At 43.8% G+C, this 21,909-nt stretch overlaps 1 protein-coding gene and 1 long non-coding RNA gene across 7 annotated transcripts in view; one reads left to right on the top strand and one right to left on the bottom strand.

Annotated features, from left to right (window-relative positions):
• Positions 1–21,909, bottom strand: part of LOC119178100 (very long-chain specific acyl-CoA dehydrogenase, mitochondrial-like) — a 236,796-nt gene that overhangs the window by 5,279 nt on the left and 209,608 nt on the right. For 3 of the 6 annotated variants that reach the window (XM_037429261.2, XM_075891525.1, XM_075891518.1), the window contains 2 exons: positions 18,710–18,858; positions 4,659–10,117 (listed from right to left, as the gene is read on the bottom strand). In XM_037429261.2, coding sequence (XP_037285158.2) covers positions 9,980–10,117; positions 18,710–18,858 — 287 coding nt within the window. In that variant the 3' untranslated portion in view covers positions 4,659–9,979. Of the gene's footprint in view, positions 1–3,405; positions 3,524–4,658; positions 10,118–12,518; positions 12,585–18,709; positions 18,859–21,909 lie in introns of those variants that run through there. The other 3 variants (XR_012894667.1, XR_012894668.1, XM_075891514.1) reach the window with 3 other exon arrangements.
• Positions 1,597–8,870, top strand: LOC119178101 (uncharacterized). Its single transcript, XR_012894675.1, has 3 exons — positions 1,597–2,050; positions 2,130–2,201; positions 2,467–8,870. It is a non-coding gene; the product is annotated as an uncharacterized LOC119178101 (long non-coding RNA).

The raw sequence follows: 21,909 nt of genomic DNA, 5'->3' as shown, positions 1-21,909 counted from the left end.
TTTGATTTCTTTTTTTTTTGTATATACTCACAAGAACAGACATAGCTTAGAAAACCAATTATAGTAATCGGCGACAGCATATTTAAGCCACTTGGAAAATAACGTCATGTGAACGCCTGGTAATATTCCATCGCTTCCAAATTGTGCATTTCGTATCTGTCTCACGCAGTTACGCAAGAAGAAGCTTCAATGAAAATTTTGGCGCAAGCATACACTTCACCCAAGCGACACATCGATCCTTACGCTACACACGCACTTACCAGACTTACACGTACGGCATACATCCACAAATAGCATAACACACGGTGTTCATGATCGGGCAAGTCGTTACCACATTGCTTATAGACAGTATTACAGAACGAGACCACGTATCCATGCGCGGAGGCTCTCGCAAATTCATACAACTCCCGCTCAAGCAAAGACCACGGATAAATAACCACCGCACGGTAAAGATCCTCACAAGTTAGTGTGGAACCTTACGGTAGACCTTTCGTTCCTAATAAATGTCCCCAATAAATGTCCAACACGACGATTCTGTCGCCGTCTATTCATACATTTTCAGCCAAGTCAAGCCGGTTTTAAGCGGCTATTGGGTGAACTGAACCATAGCCTCCTATATTTTTTTGTGCCCGCGCATTAGCGCTAAATACATACGCGCCATCCGTCCCTTATAGTTTTGGCGCTCGCCGCCAGATGCCGCACCGATCCCATAATAACAGCAGACGACGCGGCCTATGCACGCTTGCGTTTATGACGGTCTAGAAACCGTCTACATTGCATTGGATTATGCGTATACGTTAAGAAGTGCGCACACACCAAATTTTTAACACAAGCACTGTATGCAGAATGCAATGTGAGCTTTGTTATTTGATTTCGCGCTCAAAGCTTGAGCACTTTTCGAGACAATGGTTTGACATGAAAATCTTTTGCCAAGTCGTGTTTGTCAGTCACACTCGTCGCGAAGTTCAGAAAAAGTGGGCGGAGAAACTTCACGAGCACAACCTCCAAAAGTTTTTTATGATGTCCCGGGGTCGAGCACTTGAGTTTGTCACGTTTCTGTAGTATTTGCGCGGCGTTGTCAACGGCAGCCTTCAGTGGCTGATTCATCTTTCTCGCTCTTGCGAGGAAAACTTCCGCGTAATTCTTTAGAGAATTTAGAACCATTACGAGCTCAGTTGACGGATACAGGAGTCCACCTCTGTCCTGGTGCCTAATTAATGCATCCGATGGCGCAGAGGTGTTTGGTTTAGTCACCAAAGTGAAGCATTCATCACAGGAAATGGTTTCGTGGACTGTTCTTGCAATATAGCCACCAACCATTGCTAGTGCAGCAACATCTGGCGTTTCCTTATCTTTCCCGCAGCATGTGCATTGTTCTTCTTCTTTACTGAATCTTGCTTTATAACTACGCGTTCTAAGGCAACCCGATCTCGCTTCAAACAGTAAAGCGCTTCCCCTTGAATTATCGTAAAATGCCTCCCTCCTTATTTCATTTTTGCCCTTTCGGTAGTTACTCAAAGCCGGTTTTTTCTCCATAGCTGCCATCCATTCTCTCGTTTTGCGCCTCGGCGCTCCGCCAGGAGCGCTCGCATCCCATAATAGCTCGGGGGACGGCGCTGAGGGACCGACCGCTCGGGCACAAAGTTATAGAGGAGGCTATGACTGAACGTTTTGGCCCTCAAAAGGTTCGTGTCACTTGGTGGCAGCAGACGCGGCACAAAAAGGAAGTGTTTCGGTTCACCCGGTGGCGCCAAAAATGCTGCATTCGAAGCAATAAAGTAAGGTCAAAATAAACTTTAAAAATTAATTTCTCATTATAAAATTTTGTATTGTTTTTTGACCAAAGCAATAGTCATATAATTTATACTTTCATAAGTGCATGCACTCACAGTGCAAGCGCGGCGGCAAGTGCCATCAGCATCGTCATCAGCAGCGCACCACCGCAGCGAACACAAGTCATAAGCTTTACCGGCGTGTTTTATATCCAGCACCTTTGCAATAATCATGTTGGCATGATCCACTGAATCAGCCCCATTTCTTTACAATCAAGGCAAGTATTTTGTTTTCGAATTAGCTTAACTGCTGTATTATTAACACCTTTTGCACATTTCGTTCGTTACCCTAACTAGTGTTGGCTCGCGACTGCAGCGGACAAGGAGCATGGGTGCAGTAGGCATGAAGTGTGAGAGCTACTGTACGTGGTAAGCCTTGTTACATCAATAACATTTCCATCCTTCATGCAGAGGTAACCACGCTCATCTGGAACACTCGAATGACGTGCTATGAATTGCACTGTCGATGTTGGCATGCATGACCGCTTAGGACGAATTCTCCACGTGTGGAGTATCTCAAACTACCCGATCTGGAAAGTGCCAGAGCGTTCAGTTACAGCATTTTAGACTAGTGTATTAACCTCTTTACTTAAGCCATGTAGCTCATTTTTCTCTGTCATATATTTTTCTTTAGCACAGCCTGCCTGCATGATTCCCGATATAACTCGGAACAAAGAAAAAAAACTGAGCACCAGCGACCTCCTTTCTAGAAGCTGTAGCAGAACAGGCGGCAGTTTGACAACAAATACCCTCACTAGCAGAAATTGGGAGTTTTACTACAAAGCTCACTCTGCATGAGACATTTTCACGGAACTATTGCTGTCTAATAAAGGCTCTTTGTGTTTAACACCAGTTTGCTTTAAATGGATGACCATTTGCACTCAGCCGGTTAACCAGTTGGCAACCAGCCTAATTCAACTGGCTGACCAGTTGAGCACCTGTTACCTTCAATTGAATGACCACATCTATTCAATTGCTTAACCAGTTGAACACCATGTACCTTAGACTGGGCGTCTAGTTGGACACTAGTTCTCTTCAACTGGCAAACCATTTAGACGCCAGCTACCTTCAAATGGATCACTACACCTATTCCAACTGGTTAACCAATTGAAGACCACCTAGTTTTAACTGGGGAACCATTTACGATTAACTGGATTACCAGTTCACACCAGTTCACTTTAACTGGTTAGCCATTTGGGCACCAGTGAGCTTCAATTGGATGACCAATTGGTCCCCCACCTACATCAATTGGTCAACCAATCAGCCACCAGTTCTGTCTGAATGGTTATAACCAATTGGATATGAACTGGTTCACCAATGAGATATCATTGGTACATTTCCAACTGGTGGCGAAATTCTAATTGGTTGAAAACCAATTGATGTCAATTGGTATTTTTCCCATTGGACCCCTTGAACTTTTTTGACTGGGGTGGCTTGTCAATACTCATGCCCCATAAACAAGACGTCGAGAAGGGGGGGGGGGGGGGCTTGTTAATGCACTGGGAGCAGTTAACCTGGACAGAAACAAACATTAGCATCTACGGCAAAATAAATAATAATTTGCACGCCTCACTTGAGTGACGATGATCACGGTGTCGGCGGTGACTTTCTTCACCCAAGGCTTCTACACACATAGCCAGTCATCATGAAGCTGTGGCCCTTGAGAGCCCCTTCCTCGACTTCAGCTGCTCCTGGGTAATCAAAGTCATCCTCATAACGAGAAACTTGTGATTGTCGCGAGCTGTCGACGCGCGTCCAGAAGTCCACATCACTTACACGCGAGCGACTGAGTAGTCGCCTGCGCGAACCCTGAATGGCCCCATTCAGCAAATTATCATCTCTTCTTCGTATCGCTCGAGGTCTTTTTGTCACTCTAATGGCACTTATAATGGCACTCTAATGGCACTTATAAGTACTCTAATATGGTCAGCGCAAATCTACAGCAAATAAAGCCCATTTGAGAATATACGCCCAAGCATTGACTTTGCCTCTCGTACATCTAGGCCCACCATTACCAAATGAGTGGGAAGTTATATTAAAGCGCAAAAGAATTTTTTTCCTCACCACAAGCGAGCTTCACCAACAGCGCGGCAGCCTTTTTGACCATACAAAGCAACACTATGGTGCTCAGAAACGAGCAGGCCGCGCCTACCTTTGGAAACCCGCTCTCCCCGTGCGATTAGAACGGTCCATGGGATGGCCGGAAAAAAACCCGCCGCGCGCCCCCCATCTTGGAGGCCGCTGAACATAAAGATAATTTCTATAAGCATGCAGTGACCCTCATTCCACGTTGTAAGCGGAGCTGTCCTTGACATTTAAAATGCACTTCACCCCGACGAAGACTACACGATCTACGATTAACAGAGATTAACGACTAACTATGTTTCCATCGATTGGGCGGGTCGTTGCAATGATGCGTTTTCGAATACTAGTTTATTTACTGGTGCGACGAGAGGCCGTTGCTCCAAACAACCACTGTACTAGTCCTTTACTGTATTTATTTACTGCTATTACTTTTGCTTACTTTCTTCACTTGCATATATGCATGGATATGGTGAAAGGGAGAGAATCTCATCACTTCAATATATGTGTACACAATCTACTCAAACTAGCGCTGATAAACACGTCGTGAGGAAAATTGATGTCTGTGCCCCCCCTCCCCTGAAAAACTTTCTGGCTTAGCCCCTGTTAGACTGCATCACTTGATACAAAAGTCAGTGCACCAGAAAAAAAGGCAATAAGGCGGCAACCAGGAAAAAAAAAACATTCAAGCAGTTGTAGTCTTTCATTCACACCGCGGCAAAAGGGCTAAAGCACTTCAGAGAATAGAGTAATAAAATCTCATTTTATTCAGCTCTCAATACAAAAATAACCACAGGATATGTGCACATCTAGACCAGTCCTCCACACATTGCAAAAACACCTGTAGCAAAATATGCTGAGAACTGCATGAGGTAACCCAACTATTTGCATGCATTCCTACGCATGAGCAGCAAACTATGAGACAGAGATGTAAGCAAAACTCCAGTGTGAGGGCAATGAAAGTGCTAATCTGTGAAGTACAATCACAAGTAGGATGGTCACAACACATTGTGACAAAAAATACAAAACTGTGGATGCATACCAGCTCAGAGGTGATGTATTTGTATTTATTTTACCCTCACTTGCACATAGCTTCACAGAGGGCAGTGGAGTACATAAAAAAAAAAACTTTAACCAAGAGCAAACATTAGTAACATCAAAATAATGCGCATGTGAACCCCCCTCCCTTCTCTTTTTCACTACAGTTGTACTGCCAAAGTTCCCAGCGACCTGAAAATAGCGCCCATATCTCATGGTCCTGCAAAGCCAAGATGAACAAATTGAGCGGCACAGAAACTAAAAATGCACTGTATGATTGAATCTTTGAGCGAGCTGAAAAAACGAACAAAGTAACACAGTGTTGCTATTTTTTCCAAAATGGCAATGCCGATCATAAAAAAATTTGCATGAAAATTCTTGTAAACTGATAAGACTCTACATTGTCATGTTATTAGCCTAGAAACACTGAAGCACAGGAGAAATTTATGTTCAATCAACTGATTTTGCAGGAGGACATTAATTTTTATTTTACATTTCCCTCTACATAAAAGCTGAAGACACAGCAGCCGAAAGCACGAGAATTCACTTAATGTGACGCTCTTAAAAGGGGCCTCTGTTGAACAGGGAATTCTTCTGCGGCTTTCAAATGCTGCACATGCAAATTACAAATGCTAAGGATGTCTCCTATAACAACTCTGATGCACCTCTGATGCCGACACCAAGCAGGATCGAAGGCGGGCCACGACATGATTCCCCTCACAGCTTCATTGTTCTTTTGATTTGAAGAATTGAAAAAGTGAACACAGTGACAGTTGCACAAACGCAGGAAAAAGTAGTGTGGACAGAAGAAGCAGGAACTATCTACAGATATATTACACAAATTTGGCCACTGCATGTGTGCGCAGTGTTCAGATGACCCAAAAGAATCTAAAGGGGGAGGTCATACATGCCACGCCTGTCACGAAAAGCGGCACGGAAAATTGCTTTCCACACAATACAAACTTAAGTGCAAGTGAAACTGGCAATGTTAAGGCACTGTTACATTTAAGTAAACTATGAGGACACACAAAGCTGTTTGTTTAAAGTGGAAAAACATGTCTTTGCCTTTTTGTTTATTTAGACATGCAAACAGTACCAATTTTCAAAGATTGGGCCAGTTTTAGTTCATTTCTCCTAAAAACGAATGGGCGTAGAGAAGACATGGCTGAGCACATGAATTTCTCCGAATTTGTTTTTACCAGCCAGCCTGATATTTAAAACACTTGCAGATTTCGAACTTGGTTGGACGTTGTGTCACAGGAACTGGAGTATTGAGGGCACATAAAAAAAAACGTGGCAGCTCACGTATCTCCCGAGGAGCTCATTCATTACGTGACAAATGCCCTTGACGGTTTGGCGGCCACCTTAATTGCCCTGGAACAAAACTGTGCTTGTTTATAGCACTGGAAAAATGTAATCGCCACATTATTTCATGTGGACCAATGATTGAACATGCCTTTTCAAGTCTCCAGAATGTTGCCTAAGTGATGTCATTCAGAAAATCAATTCTGAGAACACTGTTTCAGTGCCAAAACCATATTTTGTCTACACGGTAAGCAAACACACTTGCTTGACATGTCTGAAGTTCTGAAAGATTCATTCTTCCAACTTTATTGCCATATACACCTCCCGAAATTCTGCCACAATACACTGTTTTTGTTTGCTCTTGTAGCATTGTACTGCACTGTGGCTGAACTCGATGTCTGAATAATCCATACTTACTCAATAAAAAAATATTTTTGGCCACTGAAGTTTGAGAAATTCAAGGAAAAAGAGGGAGGAGGGGCAAATCTATGAAAATAAGCATTTTGGACTACACTGAGGTGTGCACATTAAAAACATTTTAATTTGTACCTCACTAAAATCCAAATAACCAGCATTTATTTTATCGTATCTTAATTTGTAGCAGTAAAATAATTTTACAAGTTGGCAGAAACTTTAGAGAAGTTTCTGATAAACCAGTTGAAGTTAAGAAGCGAGCCATTGCTTTGCTGGAAGCTAGCGACATGTGCCGACTCGCGTCTTCAGTGAAAAGAGCGAAAAAAATCGCATTAGAACCTTTTTTTTTTTTTCAGCAAAAACCCATAAACTAGACATCCCCGTTCGAACAATTATTACGGAACGAAGCACATGGCTTGGAACCACCTTCCCTCTTCCGTTGTATCAATAACAGACCCTTTGTTATTCAAGACTGCAATTTCTCAGCAATGCTTGTAACTATACGCAGTTTCCACTATCTATCTTTGTCTTGTATGTGCTTGAATTCTTATACATTTTTAGTTGACTTATGTTGCCTTCCTGATTTGCGCATCTGATACTTGTTTCTTTATTTTGTCTTTTTTTTTGTGTGTTATATATGTTGTACCCACCCCCTCTGTAATGCCCTACGGGCCCTGAGGGTATTCTAATAAATAAATAAATAAATAAATGGCAGCATGAAGTTTCAACGTTCCTCCAGTTTTACTTGTCTGCCTTGAATTTTAGGGACCCTTTTCTGGTAGAGGGTTCAAACCAGGTTGTTGACTTCTTAGCAACCAAAAAATTGTCTAACAGCAGTGGTTTTAGTATCGACGTTGTCAATTTGTTTTACTCTGTTACCCTGAGCTCATGAAGTGTGTAAAAAAATGTATCACGCAGGAAAATGACGAACTTTCATTCGTAAACAAATGTATGATGTCGGTTAAGAGCTTCATGGAACTACTCTTTTTTTTTTATGTGAATTCTACTCTTGTATTATAGGGCGGTAAGTATTACGTGCGGAAGTCTGGCATTTGTATCGGCTCTTGTGTAGCACCAATCCTGTGCGACATATTCTTAAGCTATTTTGATAGGGATTTGCAAACGGCACTAAGCAGCCTCGTAATTAATGTCTTCAGATATGTGGACGATTACCTTGTGCTCGTTCATTCACCTTCCTTGGATAAAAACCGGGACAAGATTATTGAAAACTTCGAAAAAAAATGAGCATGCATTACGTTTCACCCACGAGGTTCCCTATGATAAGATATTGCAGTTTCTAGATCTTGAGTTATCTTTTCGCGCAGATCACCTATGCTGGTCCTACTCTCCCCATTCAAAGAAACCAATCTTGGACTACTCTTCTTCGCATTCTAAAGTAGTAAAATCGGGTATCGCGATTCACCTTCTCAACGAAACTATGTTTCCACAAAATGGCATGTGTTTTTTCTAATTAAATAATTAGGTTGCGAGAGGCAGGCTTTCCGTCCAATGTCCTCATTTTCGCCGCTCAGTAGATACTGCGTATGAAAAAAGAGAAGGGATGCCCCTTAAAGGAGGCAGATAAACGACGTAAGTTTGCGGTAGTCCCATATGTGCACGACTTTTCGCATGAAATAAAAAAAATGTGCAAAAAAATTTAACCTCGACGTTGTGTTTTCCGCAAGTGAAAAACTGCAGCAAATGTGTTCTATAATTGACTTACAAAGCAGAATGAAGGCAGGTCTTGTAAAGAAAGGTTGTGTATCAAGCATATCAATTCTTTCACCAATTGTCGATCTAATGTCGTTTATTGTATTCCACTGTCTTGCGGCAGGTTATATATTGGGCAGATGGGCGCTGCTTGAATGTTCGCCTGCGAGAACACTACAATAAGCTGAATTCAGCCCCGGGTTTACATTTGTCCGCCCATTGCAATAAGTGTGGCTGCGTACCTAAATTTTCGCACACATTTGTCTTATACAGCCATCATGACACGAAAACTAGAGAGATTGTGGAAGCCTTTTTTATTAAAAAGAATATTGATAGTTGTGTTAGTTCACCCTCTATATCACTGTTAGATTGTGAAATCTCGTTTCTGGATGACGCCTGATCATGGTGGACCCTTTCCCACAGTTTTTTTCCTTTCTCTTCTTTCTGGTATATAATTTATTCTCTGAATAAACTGAGTTTCAGTCTGCGCTTGTTTGTCTCTTCTCTTGTGTCTCGTTGGTTTGCGCTTAGAATCGGGGTCTGCCTAGACTCAAGTAAATATGGTATTTTATCGCTCAGCCGCATGCAAACTTTAACATTTAGCCTAATTTTTTGAAGTAAGTCTTGGGTGTTGTTAAAGTGTCTTTATATGTTAAGTAAGCCCTTATTGAGTGCTTCACTTCATGTAATTTTTTCCACTCTGCTTTTTCATTAACGGCTTCATGTTATTCTTGAAACAAACGGCCACACTCTTAATAATACTCAACCATAGAATGCGATTACCAACTCCACACACAAAATAAAAACTAAAAAACAAAAAATAAAACGACACTGCAGGGCAAATTACTCAGATACTCACACATAGCACAGTATTAAGAGAGAGAAATAGATGCACAGGGTAAAATTTTTACAGGTGTGTATGGCGGAAAAATGATGCCACTTTTACTGAACTGTAAAAGTGTGTTTAGAGCAAGTGCTCTAAGCTGAGTAGTACTACACAGTGCAAAAAACTGCATGCTGCCATATTTTTGCTTGACAAACTTGGTTTTGGCATAAGCAACGATGTTCTTTTTCACGAATATCAATCAGACAAGATTCTGCAATATATGGCTTCCATGTGACAGTAATATTTTCTTGTCTGAAACATTCCAGGACTTCACTGTTTCCAATGCAGTAAACAAGTACAATATTCTTGGTATACAGTTGATATGGTAGCCAGAAAGGCTGGGACATTTGGCGTAGAATGACATGTAGAAGTCAGCCAGTGTAGAGGATCTAAACTAGTCTTTTCAGCTGTGTAAACCGAATGTATTTTGACTGCCCAGATGGCTTCCAACTGCAGGGCTACTGAAATAATAGGAGGGTATTCCAAACAGTACTAAACAAGAGTCGATTACTTGAATCATCCTTTTGCTCCACTTGGCAGATAATAGTGTTCCCTTTCATCTATCACAAGGCAAATGAAACCACAGACACAGTTCTCATACTGCAATCTGCGATTGGAAATAGCTTTATCATCAGTTGATCAGAATTGAGCCAAATGGCAATCGTCGCCACATGGCCTTGGTAGCATAAACGCGTATTCTTCGGAGCCACCATTAGACTCCCAGTGGATTGAGGGGCACAGCACCCCCCGCTTCGCACATGCTTTCGGCCACGGCACGCATTGTGGCGAAATTGGCCTGCTTTTCAGCTGATCGCAGAGCCCCCAAATTGGCCTGCACACGCTCACTGGCCTGCATACAAGAGGACATTTTGCTCAGCAATAGCAGGTCAAAATAACAGAGATAAAAGCACACATTTTATGGGCATGTTGGCTACTACACGGGTGGAACAGGGTACATGGGTTCGGGAGCAGTCCTGGGAGCAGACAAAAGTGCCCTTTGGTAGCAGGCGTGGAGCAGCCAGAAAAACGTTTTGGAGCAAACTTGTAGCAGGCTTGGTGCAGTCAGAGGGGCCTTTTCGAGCAAGTTTAGAGCAGTCAGAACAATTACAGCGAATGTAGCCCCATCACACAGCACTTGTAAAGCAACAATATCACACAGCACTTGTAAAGCAACAATTACCCAAAGCTACATTTCTCAAACACTCAGCTAAATTGTGCAATATTCTTATTATTGCGATAGGAATTATACGGACACTCGAAGGGTTATCCCTATGGCTGTCATGTCCCATAGAGAGTCCAAGTTGATTGCCACGAGGAATTGCTAATGCACAGTACAACGCAGATGTCGATAATAAAGAGGAACACTGATGGCACCGCTACGTCAGATAAAGCCAGCCGCAATGCGCGAGCCGACCCTACATGCACACGAGCCTCTACCGAGCGGCCAACACGCATGAAGAATAAAACAACAATGTTTGAGGCAGGGGCTGGCGAGAACTACAGACATGCTGCTTTTTCTTAACTGCTGTGCTTCTTTGGCTTTGGGCACAAGTTCACTTTTAATAAACAGTGTAAAGATCACATCCTCTTTGCAAAGTTATTACATTTGTTAATCTTTCTGGTGGAGGTGCAGGTTAGGTGATTCCGAGCCCCACCAGAGGGCGAAGTTCAAGCACTGACCAGTCGGAAGCTGTGGAGCTTACACCGGTGCACCAACGCATCAGCCGCCATATCCGACGTGACTCCCCAGAATTGGGCCCACTTCCCTCTGTGTTAAGGGCATTGGCAATAGAGACAAGCGGCACCACCACTATGACCAGCCGAGTTACGCTGACACAGCTCATCGTAAGCCAACCTGTTACTCCAAAGGTGTTCCACAGCGACCCATACGAGGATGCTGAAAACTGGTTAGAAGATTTTGAGGGAGAGGGAAAGCTAAATCAGTGGAATGAGGAAGGCAAGCTGCTCAACGTCTACATATTGCGTCTGAAGACTCTGTGCGAGTGTGCTATGAAAATCACGAGGCATCTCTGATGTGGTGGCAAGAGTTTCGGCGGCAGCTACTGAGTATGCTCGACAACAGTGATCGCCGGGAAAAGGCCGAAGCAGCTCTTCATACACGAAATAAACAAATGAACGAAACTGTCACGATGTACTTAGAAGACATGTTCTGCCTTTTCAAGTGAGCTGACCTCGGCATAACAGAACACAAAAAGGTGGGTTGCCTCATGCATAGAATAAATCAAGCAAGAGCTGTTCGCGGGACTCATTCACAACCTGCCCCGAACTGTTGCTTAATTTCAGTCAGAAGCAACACAACATGACGCTACAACAGAGAGCCCGACAGTACAACAGCGACGTAGCCTGAACACCAGCAGGAGTCTACGTCACAGGCGTTAAATAATCCTGACACCTTGCGGGACCTCGTCCGGTTGGTTGTCCGGGAGGAACTACAGACACTGCAGCCACCCGACATCCCCTCAGAGCTGTTTCTAGCTGAAGTTGTCCGAGAAAAAATTCAGTAGGTCATGTGGAAGCAATGGGGTGATGTGCCAACGACATGACGGGCGGTAACATACTTTGAGGTGCTCAGGCGACCTGCTCTGCACTGTGCGCCGATCGAGAAGTCAGCTGCTTAAGTGCAGACAATGCGCAGTCTGCCTCATATCGTAGACGCAACACGCAGTGCCCCTCGTGCGACAGTGACAGCTCCACGGAAGAGCGATGTATGGCAAGACGCCACACGTAGGCCCTTGTGCTTCCACTGCGCAGAGGCTGGTCACCTGTACCGATTTTGCCTATACCGTCAATCTAGTCTTAGGGGATTGGCCATGAATGCACCATGTCCGCAAAATGGCGAGATATCATCTGAAATTGAAGAACACTTATGCTCGCTTTAGAACTTTTACCTACCTCATCATCATCAACTACGCTCACCATCCCCCAAGCGCCACCGCTCACCCAGCCAACATTACTTGCCAAGCACGCTTAGGGATTGCTCACCTAGCCCAAACCCAGGAAACTGAACAGATTGACCTGTGCAGGTTATCTGGGATATGAAGATCTTCCACTGCGATACCAGAGTCACAATGACGACGACTGTTGCCAGGTAAAGAAGTGCAATAGTGAGAAAATAACTTCAGATTTGCCATTGGTAATAGACAGACTAGAGTTAAACGCTTTAATCAATACCGGTGCAGATTAGCCCATGGTATGTTATGACTTAGCGAAGTGACATGGAAAAGCTCTCACCGAATGGAGTGGACCTCAAGTAGTTATGGCAGACCGTCACCTTTCAATGCCTCTCGGCAGATGCCCTGCAAGAGTTGGGATACGGGGCTCCACTTACGTCTGCGACTGTCGTCCTGCCCCTTTGTTCAAGGAAAGTCATACTGGGAATGAATTTACTACAACGTAATGGTGCCATTATCAATTTCCACAGGTCTAGAGTGTCATTTTCAACAAAGCAAGCTATACAGGTAGCACAAGCAGATGAGCGATACACCACTACATTGCACGTCGTCGATGATAATGCGACTGTACCGCCAAGAGCAGTGTAATGGTTGTCGTGAAGAATGATACATTTAGCAACTACGAAGGCATGGCGGACAGCAAAATGGATGTTTTCCTGAAAAGAGGCGTTTGTGTGGCACAACGGATTATCCAGCAGTGAAACGGGTGCACAGACATTCTCCTGACAAATTTCGGGAACAATTCCAGCACATCGGAAAGGAGACGACCATAGCCTTTCTTCACGAGTTTTGTGAAGTCACAGAAATATGCAGTCTTGAAATGTCGTCAATGAATATGAAAGCACCATCAGATGTCTGCGACACATTATATGTAAATCCTAACCTTCCAGAAATTTAATGTCAACAACTATACGACCTCATACAGGAATTCGGCAGCTGTTTCTCCAATAGCTCAAAGGCACGGCGCACAAGCATTACAGAACAGAAAATCATAACGGACAACACAACGAGGCTGGTACGCCAGCACTCGTATCTTGTTTCTCGAAAGTAAAGAGAAGTTAAGAAAAAAAAAGGTACAAGAGATGCTTGATCATGATGTTTTCCAGCCTTCTAACAGTCTGTAGTCATCTTCCATGGTGCTTGTCAAGAAGAACAGGCAACAGTTTTGTGACAACTACCGGATATTAAATGCTGTGACTAAACAGGATGTACACCCCCTTCTGTGAATCGATTACATGTTAGATCAACTTTGATGTGCCAAGTTCTTCTCATCTTTAGATCTGAAAAGTGGATACTGGCAAATCGAAGTCGATGAGCATGATCGGGAGAAGACTGCTTTTGTTATTCCAGATGAACTTTATGAATTGAAGGCTCTTCCATTCGGTTTTTGTTGTGCACCGGCAACTTTCCAACGCATGATCGACACTGTGCTTTCCGGACTGAAGTTGCAGTGTTGCTTAGTACAGTCGAGCCCACGTATAACGGCCCCACTTAAAACGAACTTGCGCTTAAAACGAACAATATCCGCGTGACCGTGAAAATATACATTGGTTCAATGGCACAAAATCGCACTTACATCGAACGTCTCCAAGCGCCGCTGACCGGTAACAGCGAACGAAGTCAGCGGTCTGCCGACTTCCCGAGAAACCGATTTTGACCACTGATCAGGCATCGGCGAGGTGCCAATACATTCTTATTCTTAAATGCCGACCCTGCCTCCGCGCCCCTCTAGTTGCCGCTCTCCTCAACCGCTTTTTGTTACCCACCCCTCCGTCCTTTGTCCCCCTGCTACTCTGAGCACCCCCCATTGCCAGACGAGGTCCGTGTTCTCACACTGCCACCGATCTTTTGAAGACCAGTCGGCCATTTACCCTGTTTTTGATCGCTGGTACTGTCATTGGCATTGCCAGCCTGAAGTGACCAGACCAATTGATAACATCGTCAGCCCCCGACTGTATCAGATAGTCTGAGTCTAGTGCACGAGCGTATGCTATTCCACCGACTCTGATAATTTGGGATTCATTTCGTGTTTAGGATTTGTTCTCGCCCACTTCACACTCGGCTCAGCATGCCTTACATGCGCGTGCAGAAGCGCGAAAACGGCTATTAATTTGCGCAGAACGAATCACGAAATGTCGAAGTTCGTGAGGCCACGCAAACCCGCTTGCGCAACAAAACAATTTTTTGATCTCGGCCGCCGATTCTTCGAACATTGCCACGCGCACCAATTTAGGCGGCCATGCACTCTTTCCAAGCTTTTTTACGTGCGAGTTTCGCGGACCTTTAAAGCAAGCTACCCAGCCTGCCTCCTTCCCGTGTGTTTTGGTTTTCAAGGACGCCCTCCCGCCGCATCCTCCCCTTTATCGCACAACTCCTTGCCCTTCTCTCATAAAGTCTGCTCTCCTCTCGATAACAACTTCTTCGCCCGTCTCCATAGCTCCGCGACGCCCGCCATGCTGGCTCGAATTAGTTTCGTTTTCTGACTGGATATGGGCCCAGAGCGGTTCCACGCGTTCTGGCATGTGTGTCGCGTGTGCGCGACTTGCTCGCTTTTGGTGTGCGCGTGTTCATGATGGCCGACAGGAGGACTAGCACGCTTTTTCCTGCCGCTCAACAAAACGTCGAAAGTGTGACCGCTTGGCTTGAGCGTAATCCGTGCGTTAGGTGCCTGTTGCGGAGTGCTTGCTCATAGCTGTTGACCACCTGGCAGCTAACTAGCCGCTTCGGGTGTCTCTGTATTCAGCTGTGGAGATGGTGAATATTTTGTGGGCGGCAGTGACGGCTACATGCGCGTTAAACTGTTTTCGCGAGGCCGACTTCATCGACGTCGGGCCCGACCCCGAGCCTGAAGCTTCTGAACTGCGGCGGTGATTCGTGGACGTGTGTCGTCGACTCCGACCTGGGAGAGCGGGTGGAACATCTGTTGCGATAGTTTAATTACGACAGATGATGATGCCAACACTGCAGAACCATGCATGGATTGGGGCATTGTGAATGAAGTACATGGCGAGAGCGATTTGGAGGAATCGTATTGCGAGAACGATGAAATTTTGGAGCCAGAGCCTCATGCAGCTTATGCCACGGGCCTTGGCGATCAAGCACCCTGCCAATTTAAATGTACTCGAGACCGCCCTTATCGCTTCTGTTCTTCGAAACACATGCATCACGGACTTTTTGGAACAAAAAATTTCGCGTTTTCACTCGCAACTTTTCTTAAAAACTGTGCTTCATTTACTACGAACTTTGGGATACAGCGAACGGATGCCGCATCACACTCAGGTTCGTTATAAGCGGGCTCGATTATATACCTAGACGACGTGGTCAACTTTGCCGCTACATTTGAGGAGAACATCAAGCACCAGCAGTCAGTGTTAGAGGCAATCCATTTGGCAGATTTGACAATCAAGCCAGTGAAGTGCCAATTCGGTTTCAAGAACTTCGATTTTTCGGGCATGTTGTCAGTGTCCAAGGTGTTCACCCTGATCCCAATAAGATGGCTGCCGTCGCGAGGTTTCCAGTGCCAACAGACAAAAACTAAGTACGGAGATTTCTAAGGTTACTATAGACGATTTATCATAAATTTCTCAAAAATCGCAGAGCCCTTACGAAACTTACAAGAGAAGACGTGCCTTTTCAGTGGCGAAATGAGCAACAAAACGCCTTCAACGAGCACTCCAATGACCGTTCAGAAACAACTAAACGCGTTGAATTCGGGCACGCATACACATAATGCCAAAGCGATTAAGTAGATACATGTGCAAATTATCTTATAATCAGAGGTACAAATGTTTTATCATGCCCAAATTGCCCCTTTGCAGTTGCATTCTTTATCCATCTCTCATTTCTTGTGCGTTGAACTGTTTCATTATGCATCCTCAAATGTTGTGTTAACGATTGTCCTCCACTTGTATATATTGCAAATGGGGACATGTGCGTGTCCGTTATCTCAGTGTACACCAAAAGGCAAAACTGAGGCGTCCAAAATAGCTCCAGCAATTGCAGAGACCACCATCAATAAACACATTATGGTGGTCACAACCAACATTTTGCGATTTACTTGCTTGACGCACGTGTTAGCTAAATGAGCCTTCATAGCATACATGCTTGATGCTGTGTGGCGGTGACCAGTAAAGAATACAAGTGGTCATCGACTGCGCGATGTTTATTGCACTCGTCACCAGTCTGTATTTCACTGTTGCACGATACGCATACAGAGCTTCATAGTCAAGGGTGCCACAGTTCTCAGTCAAGGCTACTCAAAACAATAACAGGATACCACCATTATCACACTTTCTCATGAAAATGGCTGTGGAGAACACGAGTACTTTGCTTAGTCAAGATATTCGCAACGGACTGTATCCAGTACTCTTGTTGTTTTGCTTCGTCCAACAGCTCCAGAAATCTGCATCAGCAAAGTCAATTACGTCCATGGCAATTCACAATCCAACAGTAGAGTTGATCGAGGGCTCTCTTTGTAGTGCACAGAGCTGTTGCGTTTGCTGATGTTTTTGTCGTCGTTTTGGCGACAAATACAGCAAGCACGTCATGGCGGTTCAGTTATGTGTCCCACTATTGGAGAGAAATTCATAGCTCTTTTTCTGAGTGTTCAATGTGAAAGCATGCCTAATAATCAGCTTAGTCATCGTTTCGCACTCTCTGGTTGCACTGCAAGCTGTGCAAGGGAGTCTGACTTAGCACTACCCAAAACTGCTCTGACAAGTGGGGCTATGTGTCTGCAAAACTCTAGAGCCGAACTCCTATAGTACGTTAGCTTGGCAGCCATCAGCGGGCGATTCTCGTACCTTTCCACGTGCTGCACTTTCACTGCTCTTATCACGAAGAAACTGCGTGAAAAGTGTTGCTCTCTCTGAGTGGCCGTATTCTCGTACATGAGCATTTTGTAGAGCTGCGCGAGATCACATCTAAAAGAGTTCACTGCCAGCCTAACTTTGCATAACATAACAATTTATTGCTATCGCATGCACTCTTTGCCTTTGTGATGCAACTGTGACTTTTTAACTATGTACAGCCGCCCCCTTTTTATTATTTATAACCTGACAGCACAGGCGTCAATTGCGAAGCCAAGAAGCACTGTATAATGAACCGTATAAGCACAGCGGCCAAATGAACGAGAATACAAGCATACGCTCAATGAACAGTCCTGTGCACCTGTCTTTGCTTGGCTGCCACCACCCTCGGTTCTTTTGAGGACAGTTATTGCATGTCATCCTTTTTTTTTCTTTTTTTCAACACTGCCAACAAGCTATGTAAAAAAACAGTTTCAGCAGAACGGCGGAGCAATAAAAGCAATAGCAACAAATTGTAAGGCTGCCAGCCCACTCTTTAGATTCATTATTGCACAACTCTACAAAACATGGATGTAAGAGAATACGGCCAAAGAAAGATGCACTTTTTACAGTCTCTTCGCGTTGAGAGAGCAGCATGCATAGAAGTATTCATGAGCTATTTTAGTGCACAGCGATCACAACAGTGCTGTAGTCCACGCCCTTGGAATCGAGGTTTACTGCTGCTGCTGAGCCTTTATGAAACTGAAACTACAACCATTTAGCTGAATCTAAAGTAAGCATATTTTGTAAATAGTATGCTTCTGGGCATGCTGCTTAATGGCTTTCGCACGTTGCGGCTACATTCATGTCGTGCAGTGCAGTAAGGTGCTGATAAGTGAGCTTGGCGCAGCAGGGGTGGTTCGGCGCAGGATAATGCAGGTAAATAAATTTGGCAAATAATAACGCAAATGGTGCAGCTGTTCCACGCCTCCTACTACAAGGGCCATCCTTCAATGCACAGGAATCACTACGTGGAGAAATATTCACTATTCCTGCACAAATATTGTATCTCTCTGTCAAGTCTTTGAGATACCAACAATGGGGCCCGAAAATATGATGATAATATGTGATGATATGTGGGGTTTGACGTCCCAAAACTAACATTTGATTATGAGAGGCGCCGTAGTGGAGGGCTCCAAAAATTTCGACCACCTGGGGTTCTTTAACGTGCACCCAAATCTGAGGACACGGGCCTACAACATTTCCGCCTCCATCGGAAATGCAGCCGCTGCATCCGGGATTCGATCCCGCCACCTCCGGGTCAGCAGCCGAGTACCTTAGCCATTAGACCACCGCGGCGGGGCAGGGGCCCAAAAATACTTCAATATAAAGGGTTTTGTAATATACGGCTTCAGATTTCAACTTGGCAGATTGTTTGGCATGTGCAAGTACTGAAGTAACTAGCTGCAACTGCAGAAAGCATATTGTTCTTTTATCCTGAGCAGTGCAACATTTTGCAGAAAACTCCCTGCCACTGTCGACGCACTAAGAAAGCCGGACTTTGAAACTTGCTCAAAGAAACTCAATGCAAGATATGTGAGCATGTCATGTGAAGGTACAAGACTAATGAGCAAAGTGTCAACCCAAGTGGGCCACACAAGGAGGAAGAAGAACGAGTACTACCTCGCTGCAAATGAGCTGGGCCAGCAGGGCCTCGTGCTCAGCCGAGGGTAGCGACTTCTCCAAGGCACGGCTCGCTCGGGACAACACCGCCACCATGGCATACACGTCTATGGCACTGTAGGCCAGCCGAATCAACAGGAACTGCTCGTCTGCAACAAAAGAAGCACACTTTGCTGCATCCGCTCGGTCACCTCGAGCAAGCACGGCAAATTTGAATTCAGCTTGACATTGAACGACAAAAGTGTCATATTAGCATCCAATGCAGATAACTTCCTTCACCTGTGAACCACTTCAAACCCATTACTATTCCAGACCCCCTTTAATACACTAAGCCAGCCATGAAGTACCACCACTTCCATCATCATAAACCACTTCCATCATTATAAACACCCCAGAATTCGGGCAAGGAAACAAGTGTAAACTCATGTGCTTGGTTTTTCAGTCAGACCCTGATGCCAAGGATAGCATAGGAAATGCAGTTAGAAGCACCAACTGCAAAGTAAATGTGAAGAAATAAATGCAGACTAAAAGATCACTCGCCAAAGACAGTTCCTGCTGGTGAACGCAAGCTATCTACTTTTCTTTCTTCACATTCACATAGCAGCTAGTACTCTAATGACATCCTCTATGCAGTGGTAGGAGTGACTTCTTACTTTTTTAAACAGCATTTGGAGCAGATAAAGTACTATGCTTCGGAGCACTTATAAATGTTTTCGTAGGAGGAAAAAAAATGCTAGTTTGGAGCAGCTACTGGTGTTTTACTAGCAAATCGCTAATTATGTTATACAACTCTTATCATTCAAAGCATCACCGAAGTGTCACATAAATATTATTATTTACTGTAAAAGCTAATTCACAGCCTACAATCAACATAAATTACAAGAAACAAATCATTAGGTTGCAAATAAATAGGAAGAAACTGTCGATTCGTTTCGCACATGCGTGGTGTACTCCGACCTGTCTTCAATATATTCCAAAAATGATGCTTCAGAAGCCTACAATAAATTCCTGTTAATCTTTCGTCGCATGTACAACAGATTCTTTCCATACGAACACTAAAACTGGAAAAAAAAAAAAAACAGTGGATCCATCCTGAACATACAAAAATGATCAATTCAAAAAAATAGTTAATTGGGAAATTTTTTGATCGTACATATCCTCGGACCTTGCAAGATTCAGGAAATACAGAGAAAAATTAAACAAAAATCTCAAAAAAGCTAAGAATTCCCATTATCACCACCTGTTTTATGATGTCCAGAAGAAAGCACACATAACTTGAAGATGACGTGCTCAATTAAAAGTCCAGATTCTCTCATGTTGGAAATAACTTTAGGCAGTATTAAAATCTCTGGCACTTTCTTGGCCAATGAATTCAACCAGTATTTCACGAACGTGGTGCCAGCTGCACTGGTTCATACAGACGCGGAGATCAAAGGTAAGTGCCCGCAAACTATATTTTTAGAGCCAACAGATAATGAAGAAGTTTGCCGCAAATTTTTCAAACTGAAAAATAGTAAAAAAACTGATATCGATGGGTTCCAAGTTATTCCTGTAAAATATGTGATTGATAATATGCACCCCACTTAGCATACATATATAATTTGGTCTTAGAATGTGGTTCTTTCTCTCGTGCAACGAAAACAGCCAAGATAAAAATGACTTGAGTAATTACAGGCCGATCTCAATACTGTCAATATTTTCCAAGGGTCTGGAAAAAATTTTCTCTCATCTTAATAGCTTCTTCATGAAACGTAATGCTCTAAACGCATAGAGTTTCATACAATAATACCTAGAGAGGAATCTGGCACTTTGATCGTGTACCTCCATGGGAATTATGGGAAGTACAGGCTTCGGATTGGATAGGGTGGGCTAGTGAACTGTCTGCAGACTTTTTTTACAGTTTCAGTTTCGTTCTTTGCACAGCGCGGGTAGCGGGGTGCAGTGAAAAACACTGAAACAACGCCATGGTTGTTCAAAGAGGCTGAAGGCCACTAGGTCTGAAATTTGCTGCGACGTTGAAGCTTTACGAGTCATATCTGACAGTTTAAACGAAGCCTCGTCCACTCATCGATGTGCACAGATGTAGCGTCTCATGCCAGTGAACCATATTGCAATCAAGTTCGTGTTTTTTCACGAGTGCGTCTTGCCTACACTCATTTTAAATTGACTGCACAACGACGACAAAGCTAAGTAGATGCACCGTCACGCCCTGCTGACTCGACTTAACAACAAAACCAGAGGTGTGTTGGGAACACACTTGGGCAGATGCACCTGGCATCACTGCAGACGAAAATTTAAGCATTTCTCACTTAATACTGTACTGTTATTTCAATAAATAAATATTGCATATTTTTGAGGGCAAAACAAGAATATTTGCTTTCAAATGTAAAAAAAATAATTCACTACATCTTGATGCCAAATCTTTAACACAATGGCAGAACAATGCATACCCTGATGATTAAATTTACCCACGTTTCATTTTTGCCACCTCATCCATCATGAAAAGTTTTTGCAATAAAGTTTGTGTACAATGAAATGAACCAAGTTTCAAATAAAAATAAGTTTAGGTTATTTTATTATACACTAGGAAAAGAAAAATCACGAATCTCAAGAGCGTAATCCATCCGAAGCAGATCCGAAGCCTTCCCATAATTCCCATGGGGGTACAAGCACCACTAAAGGAGCCCGCGTAGACACTAGCGCCAGATTCTCCTCTAAATATTATTGTATGAAACTCTATGCTCTAAGCGACTGTCAACATGGTTACAGCAAAAAATGTTCTACTGAAACCACACTGCTTGTTCGAAAGGAATTAATTATCAACAACCTAAAGAAAGGAAACCTAGTTCCCAAAGTATTTATTGAATATAGTAAGGCATTTGGCCGTCTACAACAAAATCTTTTAACAAAGTTGATGGCCTATTGTGTATGCAGGCTAGCTCTCTCTCTCATGAGTTCCTATCTGCTTGATCGTAGGCAATGCATTGTCATAGGAAATAGTATTCCCTCTGACCAGGCAATAAGGTCAGATGTCCCACAGGGCAGCGTCTTAGGCCCCTTCTTTTCAACATCTACATTAATGACAGGACACGCATGCAGAACGAGGCAACAGCCGTTCTATATGCAGATAAAAGCTAGCGTGGCCATTCGTAAGGTCAACGTGCTTCTTTCCACACTATCAGAATGGTCCTCCTGCAACG

The sequence above is a fragment of the Rhipicephalus microplus genome, chromosome 1 (assembly GCF_043290135.1).
Source record: "Rhipicephalus microplus isolate Deutch F79 chromosome 1, USDA_Rmic, whole genome shotgun sequence".
Taxonomy (NCBI): domain Eukaryota; kingdom Metazoa; phylum Arthropoda; class Arachnida; order Ixodida; family Ixodidae; genus Rhipicephalus; species Rhipicephalus microplus.
Note: the sequence above shows the minus strand (reverse complement) of the source record. Positions and strands in the feature narration are given on the sequence as shown.